Genomic DNA, 12,598 nt, shown 5'->3' on the forward strand with positions numbered 1-12,598 from the left:
TGCACATTAGTAGCCATTTTAGGTTTTGAGTGACAGTAGCGCACGCTAGACTCATTCCTATACATTCACGATCACGTGATGATACCGCCTTCTACCGCAGTCGACGACATTCCAATCATGCTCTTTCTACATACCGGAAACGGATCAACAACATGAACCAATCATCGCTCGGAACGCCCACGCGTTGCGACACGTTGCAACCCGCACGCCGTCGAGTCTTGCCTGTTTGCTCGTACTTCGCACGCACGATTATCTCCATCATTTCATCCCTCTTCGTCGCTCGCTTGACCACAGAAGAGACAACTGAGAGGCAGTGACGTGTGAGAGGTAAGATACTTTTCACGCTCGCCATTTGTGGCCCGTTTTGTCTCTAGACGAAGAGAAACGACATCGACGCTCGCGGAGATGATCGCATATCGTAACAGCGACCGCTGTTTGTCTCGCTTGCCTTTCTACGTTGCGTATTGACTGCAAACTTGTCTCCCTTCCTGTTGCTCTTTCCTATCTGTTTGCATTCTTCGTCTTGTGCGATGCGCCGCGTCGATCGGCGTCTCGGCTCGCGGTCGCGTCGTCTCGTTTCGTACTTTGTCAGTGTGACGGTTTGTGTTGCAGCTCGCAGAGTGAATGCACAATGGCAGAATCGACGTCGGAATCTCGTCGGACGAGCGAGCTTGCGTCGACGCACGACGCGTTGTCTGATGCGAGCGGAAAGGTTTGTTGTGTAGTGCCGTAAACGTCTCGTGTGTGTGTGTGTGTGTGTGTGTGTGTGTGTGTGTGTGTGTGTGTGTGTGTGTGTGTGTGTGTGTGTGTGTGTGTGTGTGTGTGTGTGCGAGCTGTCGTTAATGCTCACGAGGTGAGAAATTTGGGTTGGTGGGTGAGTGGGCGTGGTCGCCTGTTGAGGTGATGGGGTGAGCTCTTCTTGTTGTAATAGACTCTAGGATGCACTCGTGTCTCGATTGGTTGCTATGTGAGAATGGCGGGAAGTATTACAGACCGTTCTGGCGTTGGGAAATGAAGACAGGAGGGAAGTATGCTAGAGATGCGTTCTGGGGACTGCCCCTGAGGTTGTTTCCGACTTTCTCGTTCATACGCGACATTCCACGTCGATATTTTACGTCCCGCCAATACTGGCCCTTCGACCTACTTTCATTCATCGTTCCCTAATCGACGAGATGACGAAAGTTCTTTCGTTGTTCGCATCGTTTTGTGTGATAAACAGTTCATTGTGGTTTGAAATGGGCGGGCGTTCGACAAGAAGCCGCGTTAGGACTGCGTTTTATGTAACGCCGGCTGGTCCAATCAACATGCCCAACATTCCGTCCTGATGACGGACGCATGCGCATGACGAACGATGATGTTTATTTTGAATATTTGGCATACTAATACACAACATGGATTTCCGTGTTTGATTTATTTCATTTTTGTGGAACTGGTAGGAGTCTAGAGAATCCGGCTGAGACCACATGTAACTACACCTGGTACTCATGGGCATGTTTGGGCGGAAGATGTTGTGGTCACTTGAATGAATTAGTGATGATGACATTTGAAGGCTTTAGTTTACCTTGGTGAATGAATTTGTTGTCTGTTGAAGCTAGGAATTGGTTCAAAGCCGTCACTATTAGCTTCTCTTGTATAGACACCAATCAGTCATGCTTCCTTTCACTGTAGTTTTGATTTCTTTTTAAAAGTTGGGATTCCTGATGTGACCTATGGTGTGGATGAGGAGTAGGTGTGTTGCCGTAATGGTGTGATGCAATAGGGGTGCTTGGGTTCGAACAGTGGGGACCTTCCGCTAATGTCTCGGGTCTGTCAGTCTGTCTGCAAACTGACTGACTTGCTCAGCATTGGTTGTCATTGACAGATGCTTGGCATGCCTAGATAATGGACACTGAATGCAACAGAAACCAGAAAGATGACTGAAATGAGGAAATCGTTGAAAACACTTAGCAGGGATAGTGAAACAACAGCCACAGCAATTCAAGTTTTTGCAAGTGCAACTCGTCTCACCTTTGAGCTCGAGTCGTCTATCTTATGCAGCACCAATTGCATGTATATTTACAATGTTGCATCACTTTTTATGGGCAGGTGTTCCACAAATGTGCTCAGTTATTCGTAAACATTGCTATCTTGGATATGGAAGGGTGTGATAAGGGTGTGATGAGATAATTTGTTTACCTTCTTCCTCTGATGAGATCTTGACCCATGAAGGTTTGAAGCCGTTCAACAGATACGTTATTGTATCGAGCTTGATGTAATTGTGGGATGAACAATAGGATGTTTGAGTGCGATGTATGTGTTTGAGTTTGAGTTGGATGTGTTGGTGTTTGCACTTGGAGAAAGCGAGGGTTGTATGATGATGTGATGGGTAGTGGATGGTGTAGGAGTGAGGTAGTCGGCATTAGGATGGGTTGGGTTGTTGTAATGAGTGGAGACATGCTGTCTGTAGTGAGGACAGAACGATGAGTCATGGGGTGTGCAAAATATATTTTTGAGGTTTTGATTTGTTGGTTGGTTGTCTTGAGTGTTTGTGTGTTTATTGCTGTCTTTGTGTTGTGTATGTGTGAGTGTTTGTGAGTATGTGTGAGTGTTTGTGTGTATGTGCGTGTAAGTGTGTGCATCGTGTGTGTGTGTGTGTGTGTGTGTGTGTGTGTGTGTGTGTGTGTGTGTTTGGATGTGGGTGTGAACATGTACAGATATCCACATCTCATGTATTTCCTCTCTCTTCAACAGATCAGTTATCGATTTCCGTCGATGCATCAGCAAGGCGTGATGCTTCGAAGAGTAGACTCACCATCATTAGCTGCAGGGATTGGTCTCCACTCTCGTCCGACTAGTGATCACATGAACATCAACGGAAAGTCTCCGCCTCCGATGTCATACGTGCAGCTGACAAATCAGCGAGCACAAATAGTGTATGACATGACTTGTGAAGACGAGGAGAGAGAAAAGTTTGAGGTCAAGTTGAAGGAGTTGAGACAACAATTGGATATGTTACTACAGACTGAACAGGTGAGGTATTGTGTATGATAATGGACATATTGATGCACATGATAGGCATGAGATGGTTTGGTAGAGATGATAACGTGATGGGTAATCGGCTGGACAGACAAGTAGACACACAGATACACATGGTGACTGACAGACAGACAGACAGACAGACAGACAGACAGACGAATAGATATGTAGGCAACTATATGGATGGTTGTTGGTCATTTAAAGCAGTATGGTAATAAATCTATTTTATTTATAGAATGACTTATCATTGGATATCAAGCTACAAATGTCAGACATTTATCTGACAATGCAGACACAGTTGGGCTCGTCTGAAGAATGTCGTCAAAGGAAAGAGTTTAGAGAAAATCAACTGCGTTACATTGACCAGATGCTCTCTGAGGGAAACTTGCAAGGTGATCATGATGGAGGAACTGATGAGGTACACAGACATGCATCCCTTCCATCCATACAGTCTAGTGTATATGAGATGCATCCCTCTAATACAATAGTCTAGTGTATTGTGAGATACATTCTTTCAAAAATGTCTGACATACTAATTTGTAGGTAAAAGACTACACTACTGATGGCAGCCGAGAAAGGCCTGTCAAGGTACATCGTAGTAACACGTTTGCGGAGAGCAGTGGAAGAAGAATGTATCCAACGAATTCATCTGGTGTTCCTGGTACGGCAGACCATAGATTGCTTGCTTGTGGCTGTTCATCTATATGTGTCTGTCTGTTTGTTTGTGAGTTGCCTCTGTGTGTTTATCAGTGATTTGTGTGGTCTTAGCAATTTTTTTATTTTATTGTTGTTAGGCAAGATTCTATGGCGTCGTCCATCTCCTAATCAGAATGGTATTCACATTCGTCAGAGAAGCAATCCAGAACAAGGACGGCTAGCTCACGAGTTGATGATGAGATCTCGTGTGGATCCTGCTTCATCAGTAGGCGATCTACCTGCAAACTTTCCTGCATTGGGTGCCAGGAGAAGCTCACGATCACCACGTGAGAGCGATATACTATGACACTTGAGATTTGCCGAGAGATGCATCTCTCCAATACAATAGTCTAGTGTATTGTGAGATGCATCCCTCCAATACAATAGTCTCATGTATTGTGAGATGCATCCCTCTAATACAATAGTCTAGTGTATTGTGAGATGCATCTCTTCAATACAATAGTCTAGTGTATTGTGAGATGTATCCCTCCAATACAATAGTTTAATGTATTGTGAGATGCATCCCTCCAATGCAATAGTTAATGTATTGTGAGATGCATCCCTCCAATACAGTAGTCTAATGTATTGTGAGATGCATGATTCCTATACTCAAATTGATATTTATTTCAAAGTTATTTACGTCAACGTTTGTCATACAGGTCAGAGTAATGAACACCTTGACACATCAGCAACCAGCATCAATTCATTCAATCTTCAAGGACGTGCCAGCACCAATGCATCTCTCCAGTCTCTTGACATGTCGTATCCACATCATTCTATATCAGCCGACGACTCATATTTGTCCTCATCAGCTCATCGTGAGCTTTCTCGCTTTGATGACAGCAGTCATCCTTCAATGGTTGTTTCATCTATTGGAAGTTTGTCTAGTCATCATAGCCGTTCATCATCAGCTGATTATAATGATTTGAGGGGCGAGTTGAGAGGAACACAGTTTGGAGATCAGAGGATGGGAGCAGGTGAGGTCTATTGTAGTCACTGGTGGTGTGTGTATTGGGGTTTACAGCCAGAATGATAAGTGGGTTGTGCTGGTTGTTTGACTGTAGTGACAAGCAGTTACAAGTTGTATACCGATTGGCAGGTTGTTACAGGCACTGTGACAGTGTGGAGATTTAGCATTGTAGGCAGAGAGGCTGACAGACAGACGGACGGACAGATGGACACAGATAGACGGATGGACACAGACAGACGGACAGACAGCCAGACAGAGAGAGAGAGAGAGGCTAATAGACAGACAGACAGACAGACAAACAGATGGACAGACACACAGACAGACAGCCAGATGGATAAACTGACAGACAGATGGACTGACAGACAGACGGACAGATAAATGGACAGACACACTAGTCAACTAACAGACAGAGACAGGCAGACAGACAGTCAGACGAACAGATGGACTGACAGACACAGAGACAGCCAGCCAGACATATAAATGGACAGACACACTAGACAACTAAACAGGCAGAGACAGGCAAACAGACAGACAGACAGGCAGATGGACTGACTGACAGACAGACAGACAGTCAGGTGGACAGATGGATGGACACAGACAGATAGACACACAGACACACAGACACCTAAACAGACAGAGACAGACAGGCAGCCAGACATAGACAGGTAGACAGAGATTATATTGTTAGCATCAACATTGCATCAACATCATTCGAATTTATTTATTTTAGTTTCCAAGCCTCATCATTCTCTTTCAACTCGTCTCACGTCTCTTGCTGCCGACGGTTCTCTTGCTTCTAAAGTTGACATGATCCAGTCTCTTCTGACGATGCTGAGACCTTCAGACCAAGACGAGATGTCGCGCACTCTCCTCGCAATGGCAAACAGCAAGGAAAGCTGCGTGGCAATGAGGCAGTCGGGTTGCATTCCACTGTTGCTGCAGATACTGCATCCGAGAGGGGAGGACGGAGTGACTGTTAGATCGAGCAGGGAGGCGAAGATGAGAGCTACGGCGACGCTACACAACATCATTCATCTGCAAGGTGAGTTGTGTAGTGGCTTGATGTAGGTCGGGTGGGCAGCTGGTCAGTCTGTTGTGTGTTGATTTGTCTGTCTATTTATCTGTTTGTGCATCCATTTGTCTGTCTGTTTGTGTGTCTGTCTGTCTGTCAGTCAGTTTATCTGTCTTTGTGTCTGCCTGACTTTCTGTCTGTCTGTGTGTCTGTCTGTTTGTCTGTCTGTTTGTTTGTCTGTTTGTCTGTCTGTCTGTTTGCCTGTCTCTGTCTATCTATCTGTCTGTTTGTCTATCTATCTGTCCATTTGTTTGTCTGTCTATCTGTCTGTCATTTGTCTGTCCGTCTGTTGGTCTGTTTTTCTGTGCGTCTTTATGTTTCTTAAGTATATCTGTTAGTCTGTCTGTTTATTATTGTTTGTTTTTCTAATCATGTTTGTTCCCTTGTTTGTGTGTTTAGTTGTTCGTGTGTCTCTCTGTCTGTTTGTCTGTTTGTCTGTCTCTCTGTCTGTTTGTCTGTCTGTTCACTCGTTTAAGTATCTATTTGTCTCACTTTTATTTCATTGTTATCACATGGCAGGACACTCTCATGAATCAGTTCGAGAGATGAATGTTCTTCGCCTCCTCGAACAAGTCCGTACCCTCACCGATGTTCGTCGTTTACAAGTCGAAAAGGCCACCAACCGACGCGACATCCCTCTCACATCAGCCAACATGAAGCTGATGGCAGAACAACAACGTCCCGGTCACGGCATCGAATCACTCATGCAGCTCTCCTACAAACAAGAATATCGTCCGGCCATTCTGTTACTCGGTGGGGTCTACGCGGTCGGCGAGCTTCTAGAGGCCGATCACAAAGCGATAGCTACGTCTGTGATGTCACGTGACGATTCGGATATCAACAGGCTACATCCGGGTACCGACCTGCGTAGACACTGCTGTGTGATTTTGACGAACTTGACATTCGGCGGAGCGGCTGTGAAGATCGAGTTGTGCCGTATGATCAACTGTCTCCACATCATCGTGCTCCAACTCGAGTCGCATTCGGAGGAGCTCGTGAAAGCGGCGGGAAACATCCTGAGAAATCTGTCGTGGAACGCGGAAGAGTTCGCCAAGAAATCTCTTCATTCGTGTAACACGGTGGGTGGGATCATCCGTGCGTGTAGACGTGCACGAGAGGAGACGACGTTGCGGGCATTGACGAGCGCGTTGTGGAATCTTTCGGCGTTCAAGGAAAACAAGGCGGATATCTGCGCGGAATCAGGAGGTCTGAAGCTTATTCTTCATCTTCTAAAGCATTGGACGAGCGCGAAATACGCAGAAGATATCGTACAGAATGCGGCCGGGATCCTACTAAATATCTCAAGTTATGTCTCGTCGCGAGAAGCATACAGACAGAGACTGAGAGAGAGCGGTCTGTATCAGGTTCTCGTCGAGTTGCTCAAGTCGGGCAGTCCGGAGATGCTCGAGAAGGTGTGCGGCATCTTGTGGAATCTCTCCTCACGTAGCGCCGCCGACCAATCGAAGCTTTGGGATCTAGGAGCGGTTCCCGCTCTGCACAGGCTCACGAAGTCCGTCCAAGATCCGAAAATTCAAAAGGCAGCTGCGCAAGCGTTGAAGAATCTCATGCAAGCAAAAGGTGGTGCACCTCATGGCGGATTAGGTGTCGTCGTCGAGGCAACCGGGAGTCGTCAGTGGAGACCGAAACGAGAACCGGGAGTCGGAATGGATGCATCCCTATTACAGGGTAATCAACTAGCCGTGCCGTCTGCGTCTGGTCATACAAGCGGGTTGGACGGTTCACTCTTGAATGCCTCGTCACTTCAACGGTCGAGTAACCCCCCACCCAAACCGAGGAGAATGCTAGCGAATCAAAGTTTCGATGCGAACGACATTAGGAGTCATGCTGTTCATGTACTCGGCTCACACACGCCTCCGTTGTCACGAGATTCCCAGCCGAACTCCCGATCTCATTCTCGTTCTCAATCGAAGGAGCGGCAACCGCCGAGTTCTCAACTGCCAGTCGAAACCCACGGGAGTGGGTTGTCGTCCGAGTCTGATCGGTTGTCATCGGCGTCGTCAAGCAGCGCAGGAAGCTTCGGTCGTGAACGACGACGACAAGCGAGAGGTCGAGACGCGACCAACAGTCCGACCCTCGAGACTCAACTGTAAACTGTAACGCATACGATTGGATTTGATACCCGGAAACGACTTGATTGGATTGGATACGCAATGTGTTGTACACACGAAGACACACGAATGTGTGTAGGACGTCACATTGTCTTATAGATATCGTACGGTTAGTAGTAATTTTGGCTTCGTATGATGGGCTTGCTGGCAATCCTGAATTGCACCAACGATGCTACACTCTACTCCACTCCACTACACTAGACTTCACTATACTGCACTACACTACACGAGATGCTATTGTTCGCTACTTCGAACGTCTATTTCTTTCACGATTTGTATAAGCGATCCGATGTATGTATATGGATGGGACTCGATGTATTTGTTATAGAATCAATTGGAGATAGTTATCGATAGATGTTTGCATTGGGTTGGTATATGCAAGTATTAAGTCTATTGGTTATTGATTGTATGTGTAGGATACAAGAAGATATATGTGGGTTTGAAGTACTTTGGTGTGGTTATTGCGTGGGTGTGGCATGTTTGCAGTCGGGTGGGTGGGTGGGTGAGCTAAAGTCTAAGCTACACACACACACACACACACACACACACACACACACACACACACACACACACACACACACACACACACATACACACACACACACACACACACACACACACACACACACGCACACAGAGAGAGAACATCAAATGACGTAGTACTGTACTCCGAGGCAACAATAGCGCACGCTAGAGCTCGTCGTTTGTCATGGAAACGATGAATGTGAGCCGATTTCTAACGTTTTGTTGCGGTGATCGACATTTTGTTTTGTTAGATTGCGATTGAGGGTTGTTGTCATGGAGAACTCGATAGGATTTACGAGACGATGAGTTTGATTGAGAGACAGCATGAGATGAAGATTGACTTGCTGATTTGTTGTGGAGACTTTCAGGTGATGATGCAAAGAGAGGATGTGGGAGGTAGATGTGTAGTTTGACTGACGAGCAGATGTGTTACTGTGAGGAGGGATTGACAGATAGACAGACAGACATGAAAATATATGTATTGACAGACAGATAGACAGACAGACAGACAGACAGACAGATAGACAGACAGACAGACAAACAGACAGATTATTTATTGTTACATATCCTCTACTTGTACACATCCGAAAGTTCTATGATAAACCAGTCCTTCACAGCGAAATACTTTAAAACATTAGTGGACTTGGATCTGTACGTTAAAGTCAAAAAGCTTGTCCATGTCATTCTTTGTTTCTCAAACTCTTGACAACTTTTTGAGGATTACTTTTGCGTTGCATCTTTGAAGGATCAAAGAGAACCGTTTCCTCCAAAAAGTTTTGAATTGTTCTGCACTACGAAAGGGGTCTTCCTCCATACGGCTGCACTGTTTTGAGAGAGTGTGTAAGAAGGCATCGGCTTCCAGTCCCCACCTACCAAAGTGCTCAACACTAGTGGGATACACTTTGATGACGTCCCTCCTGATAGAATTTCTCCTGCATACATATTGGTCTTCTTCTCTTCTCTTATGTGGGCAGCAAACCCATTCTTTCTGCTGGATCGTTTTAGAATGCCTTGACTCCATGGGTGTGCCAATGATATGTCAACATCTAGATTTTGTCCTGATTCTGCATCAAAGAATGTAATGTCTGGGCGATCCTCAGTGTTGTCGTACAGATTTCTTGGTTCTTTCTCATGTGGGATATGTAGGTCACTCATGCATTCACTCCAGCCATGGAGAACAGAGTTATGGGCCCAAACAGGACCACCTCCATAGTTACAGACCAAAAGGTGGTATCCTTGGGGTCTATAACTCGACCACAATCGCATACATTTGCCCATTCAGTGAATGGCAGAGGCAATCTCAGTCTTAGATAAGACGCAATGGAAAACTCGTTTGCTTTAATTAAGTGCGTGCTTACCAGAAGACGGTATTACTTCTAGCCATGATTCTGCACCTTTTCCCTGTAAAGATCGTAACCTTGCTGCATCTCTATCAGAGGGGACATGGGCGAGCAGGTCACCAACTTCACTGCTGGCAATCTTGGTGCACAGGCGATACTGTAACTTTTGTGGGTATGAAATGAAATCTTCAATGGACTGATTTTCCTCTGATTCATTGTCGACTGATTTTGGCAATTGTGGTAATAACTGAAACGCTGACTTTAGAGTAGAGCCAATTGATTCTGGAACTGATTCAGACTCTTTCAGATAGTTGATCAGGTCAGACATTGATGAGGAGCGACTAGGCAACTTGTTCATAGTCTGACACCATGAATATAAGTAAGCTGCATGAGAAATTTGTCTGACCTGTGTTAGACCGAATTCTCCAAACCTGATCTTAAGGGCTGCTTGTTTCCATGCAGTGTCATTGAGGTGACTAAAACCAATAATGCCCATGAAGGTTCTCTTGGTCAACTCATCATGAATGATTCTAGCTTCTTCCAGATCACAAGGGAACACTTGTCTAGCCAAGTAGTTCAGCCGAGGGACATGACAGTGACGGAGAATAAGCATAGAACTTTGCCAGTTGTTTAATTTCAACATTTCACAATACAGTCTATCTCCAGCCTTGGCAATGTCAACACAATGGGCACGAACAAAGTCCGGTTTTCCAACTGGTGTTCCCAAAATGATCATGCCATCATGAGATACCGGAGTAGGAAAGTCACGGGTATGACCAGAAGGGCAATACAGCTCACACTTTTTGTCACAGATTTCTAAATCCACTGAAGACATGTTTTAGGTCATCTAAAACATCTTGAAGACTTTGGGTCAGTCCAACTGCATAAATGTCATCTAAATACGCTAGAATGGTAACACTGTTATGTCTTTCCACTACTTGACATAAGATTGGATGAATGGCCGCTGAAAAAAGGGCTGGCCCCAATGGATTTCCTTGGTAGACACCCTGACTTGATGTAAGCAATTCAACTCTTCCTTCAGTTACATAGATCAGCGTACAAGGCTCTTCATACATTTGGCTAACATGAGGGTAGATATCGGGTAAATCTTCTTCAATTTGACGCAGAAGGAGCTTTCTTGCAACTGAATTAAATGCATTTCTAACATCTGTCTTTAGAATTGACCAGTCAGGATTACTTTCATGTAAAACCTGAGTGTGATGAGTTAGCAGCTCTGCTCCCCAGGCATTGCGGTACCATGCTGTACTGGAGTGAAGTGTGCACAGATAGACAGATAGACAGACAGACAGATAGACAGACAGACAGATAGACAGACAGACAGATAGACAGATGGAGAGATAGACAGATGGACAGACAGACAGACAGACAGACAGACAGATAGACAGACAGACAGATAGACAGACAGACAGATAGACAGATAGACAGATAGACAGACAGATTATTTTATTGTTACAGATCCTCTACTTGTACACATCCTAAACTTCTATGATAAACCAGTTCTTCACAGCGAAATACTATAAAACAGTAGTGGACTTGGATCTGTACATTAAAGTAAAAAAGCTTGTCAGACAGACAGATAGGCAGATAGACAGATAGACAGATAGACAGACAGACAGATAGACTGATAGACAGATAGACAGATAGACAGACAGACAGATAGATAGATAGATTGTGTTATTTGAACGCTTACTCTACCAATAACAAGTGCTAACTTTATGCAAAACAATAACAATCAATGGACAGACAGACGGAAACAGACAGACAGACAAACAGACAGACAAACAGACACACAAATAGACGGACAGACAGACAGACAGACAGACAAACATACAGACATACGGAAACAGACAGACAGACAAAGAGACGGACAAAACACAGACAAATAAACATACAAACATACATGTAGACGGACAAACATATATACATACAGACAAACAAACATACAGACAGACAGACAGACAGAACAGACAGACAGACAGACAGACAGACAGACAGATAGGCACTAAATTCTTACGAGTATCGTTTAGCGTCCTTGCTGAGGTTGGGCTTGCCCATTCCACTTTCTGACTGGATGACAACATGCAACTGTGGTGCCTCCCTGGACAGCAGTGGGTACCATCTGCTAACATGCAAAACCGGTGGAGGGCCAGTTTGGTCGCACGAATCGCTTGCATCAGTCTGGTCTGATTGCCTGCGGGAGCTGCACATCCATCATCGTAGGGAACCGAGGCATCGGTATGCCAATTCCAATGACCGGCCAGACATTGTAGCCTTCGACTCAGACTCTGGGTGCAATGTGGATCTGGACATAGCTCTAGCACACCCATGGAGCTCGGACATCTTCCCTAGATCTTCGGAAACAGATGGCGCCGCTGCTGAGAGAAGAGAGGAGAGAAAAAAGTCAAAATACGAGAAGGATTGTCTACCAGGTGGAACTGCTGTCAGTCTCATTCCTCTGGTTATGGAGCATTTTGGACGCTGGGGTGTCATGGGAAGAAACTTCCTGCAGAAACTAGCAAAGAAATCATGTGACGAAATTGGTAGACCAAACGCTGCAGAGTTCCTTGACTTTTGGCGAAAAAGATTCTCCCTTCAGCTGCAAAAATGCAATGCCAAAGTCATACTGAGGAAGATGGCAAGCTTGTCAAGTGACACAAGTAGCGCTAAGTACTCAACCCAGTTCTTTAGCCACTAGGCTGACCTGGGTTATCTTTTAAGTTAAGTTGTTACTGTTTTTTAGTGCTTTTTCCTGTGTACTGTAGCACCTAAAGCATTATGTCATTGCCTAGCACTCTTTGTATGATAGATGAATGTTTGAAAATATATGTGA

General features: G+C 45.2%; 3 protein-coding genes across 3 annotated transcripts in view; all 3 read left to right on the forward strand.

The window, feature by feature from the left end:
* Positions 1-214: 214 nt before the first annotated feature.
* Positions 215-8,321, forward strand: LOC134187912 (adenomatous polyposis coli protein-like). Its single transcript, XM_062656088.1, has 9 exons — positions 215-327; positions 613-712; positions 2,731-3,009; positions 3,251-3,433; positions 3,559-3,676; positions 3,810-3,998; positions 4,371-4,688; positions 5,412-5,723; positions 6,273-8,321. Exons 2-9 carry the CDS (start codon positions 632-634, stop codon positions 7,862-7,864), a joined length of 3,072 nt encoding a protein of 1,023 aa, XP_062512072.1. The 5' UTR covers positions 215-327; positions 613-631; the 3' UTR covers positions 7,865-8,321.
* A 239-nt stretch (positions 8,322-8,560) lies between these two features.
* The window catches only part of LOC134187838 (uncharacterized), a 15,628-nt gene continuing 11,590 nt past the window's right edge, over positions 8,561-12,598 (forward strand). Inside the window, exons 1-2 of the mRNA XM_062656002.1 lie at positions 8,561-8,606; positions 8,659-8,775. Of these exons, the coding sequence (XP_062511986.1) occupies positions 8,592-8,606; positions 8,659-8,775 (132 nt within the window). The 5' untranslated portion in view covers positions 8,561-8,591. The remainder of the gene's footprint in view (positions 8,607-8,658; positions 8,776-12,598) is intronic.
* LOC134188233 (uncharacterized) lies at positions 11,840-12,537 on the forward strand. The gene has a single exon (XM_062656430.1). The coding sequence runs from the start codon at positions 11,840-11,842 to the stop codon at positions 12,461-12,463; it is 624 nt and encodes a 207-aa protein (XP_062512414.1). The 3' UTR covers positions 12,464-12,537.

Source organism: Corticium candelabrum, chromosome 12 (assembly GCF_963422355.1).
Source record: "Corticium candelabrum chromosome 12, ooCorCand1.1, whole genome shotgun sequence".
Lineage (NCBI taxonomy): Eukaryota > Metazoa > Porifera > Homoscleromorpha > Homosclerophorida > Plakinidae > Corticium > Corticium candelabrum.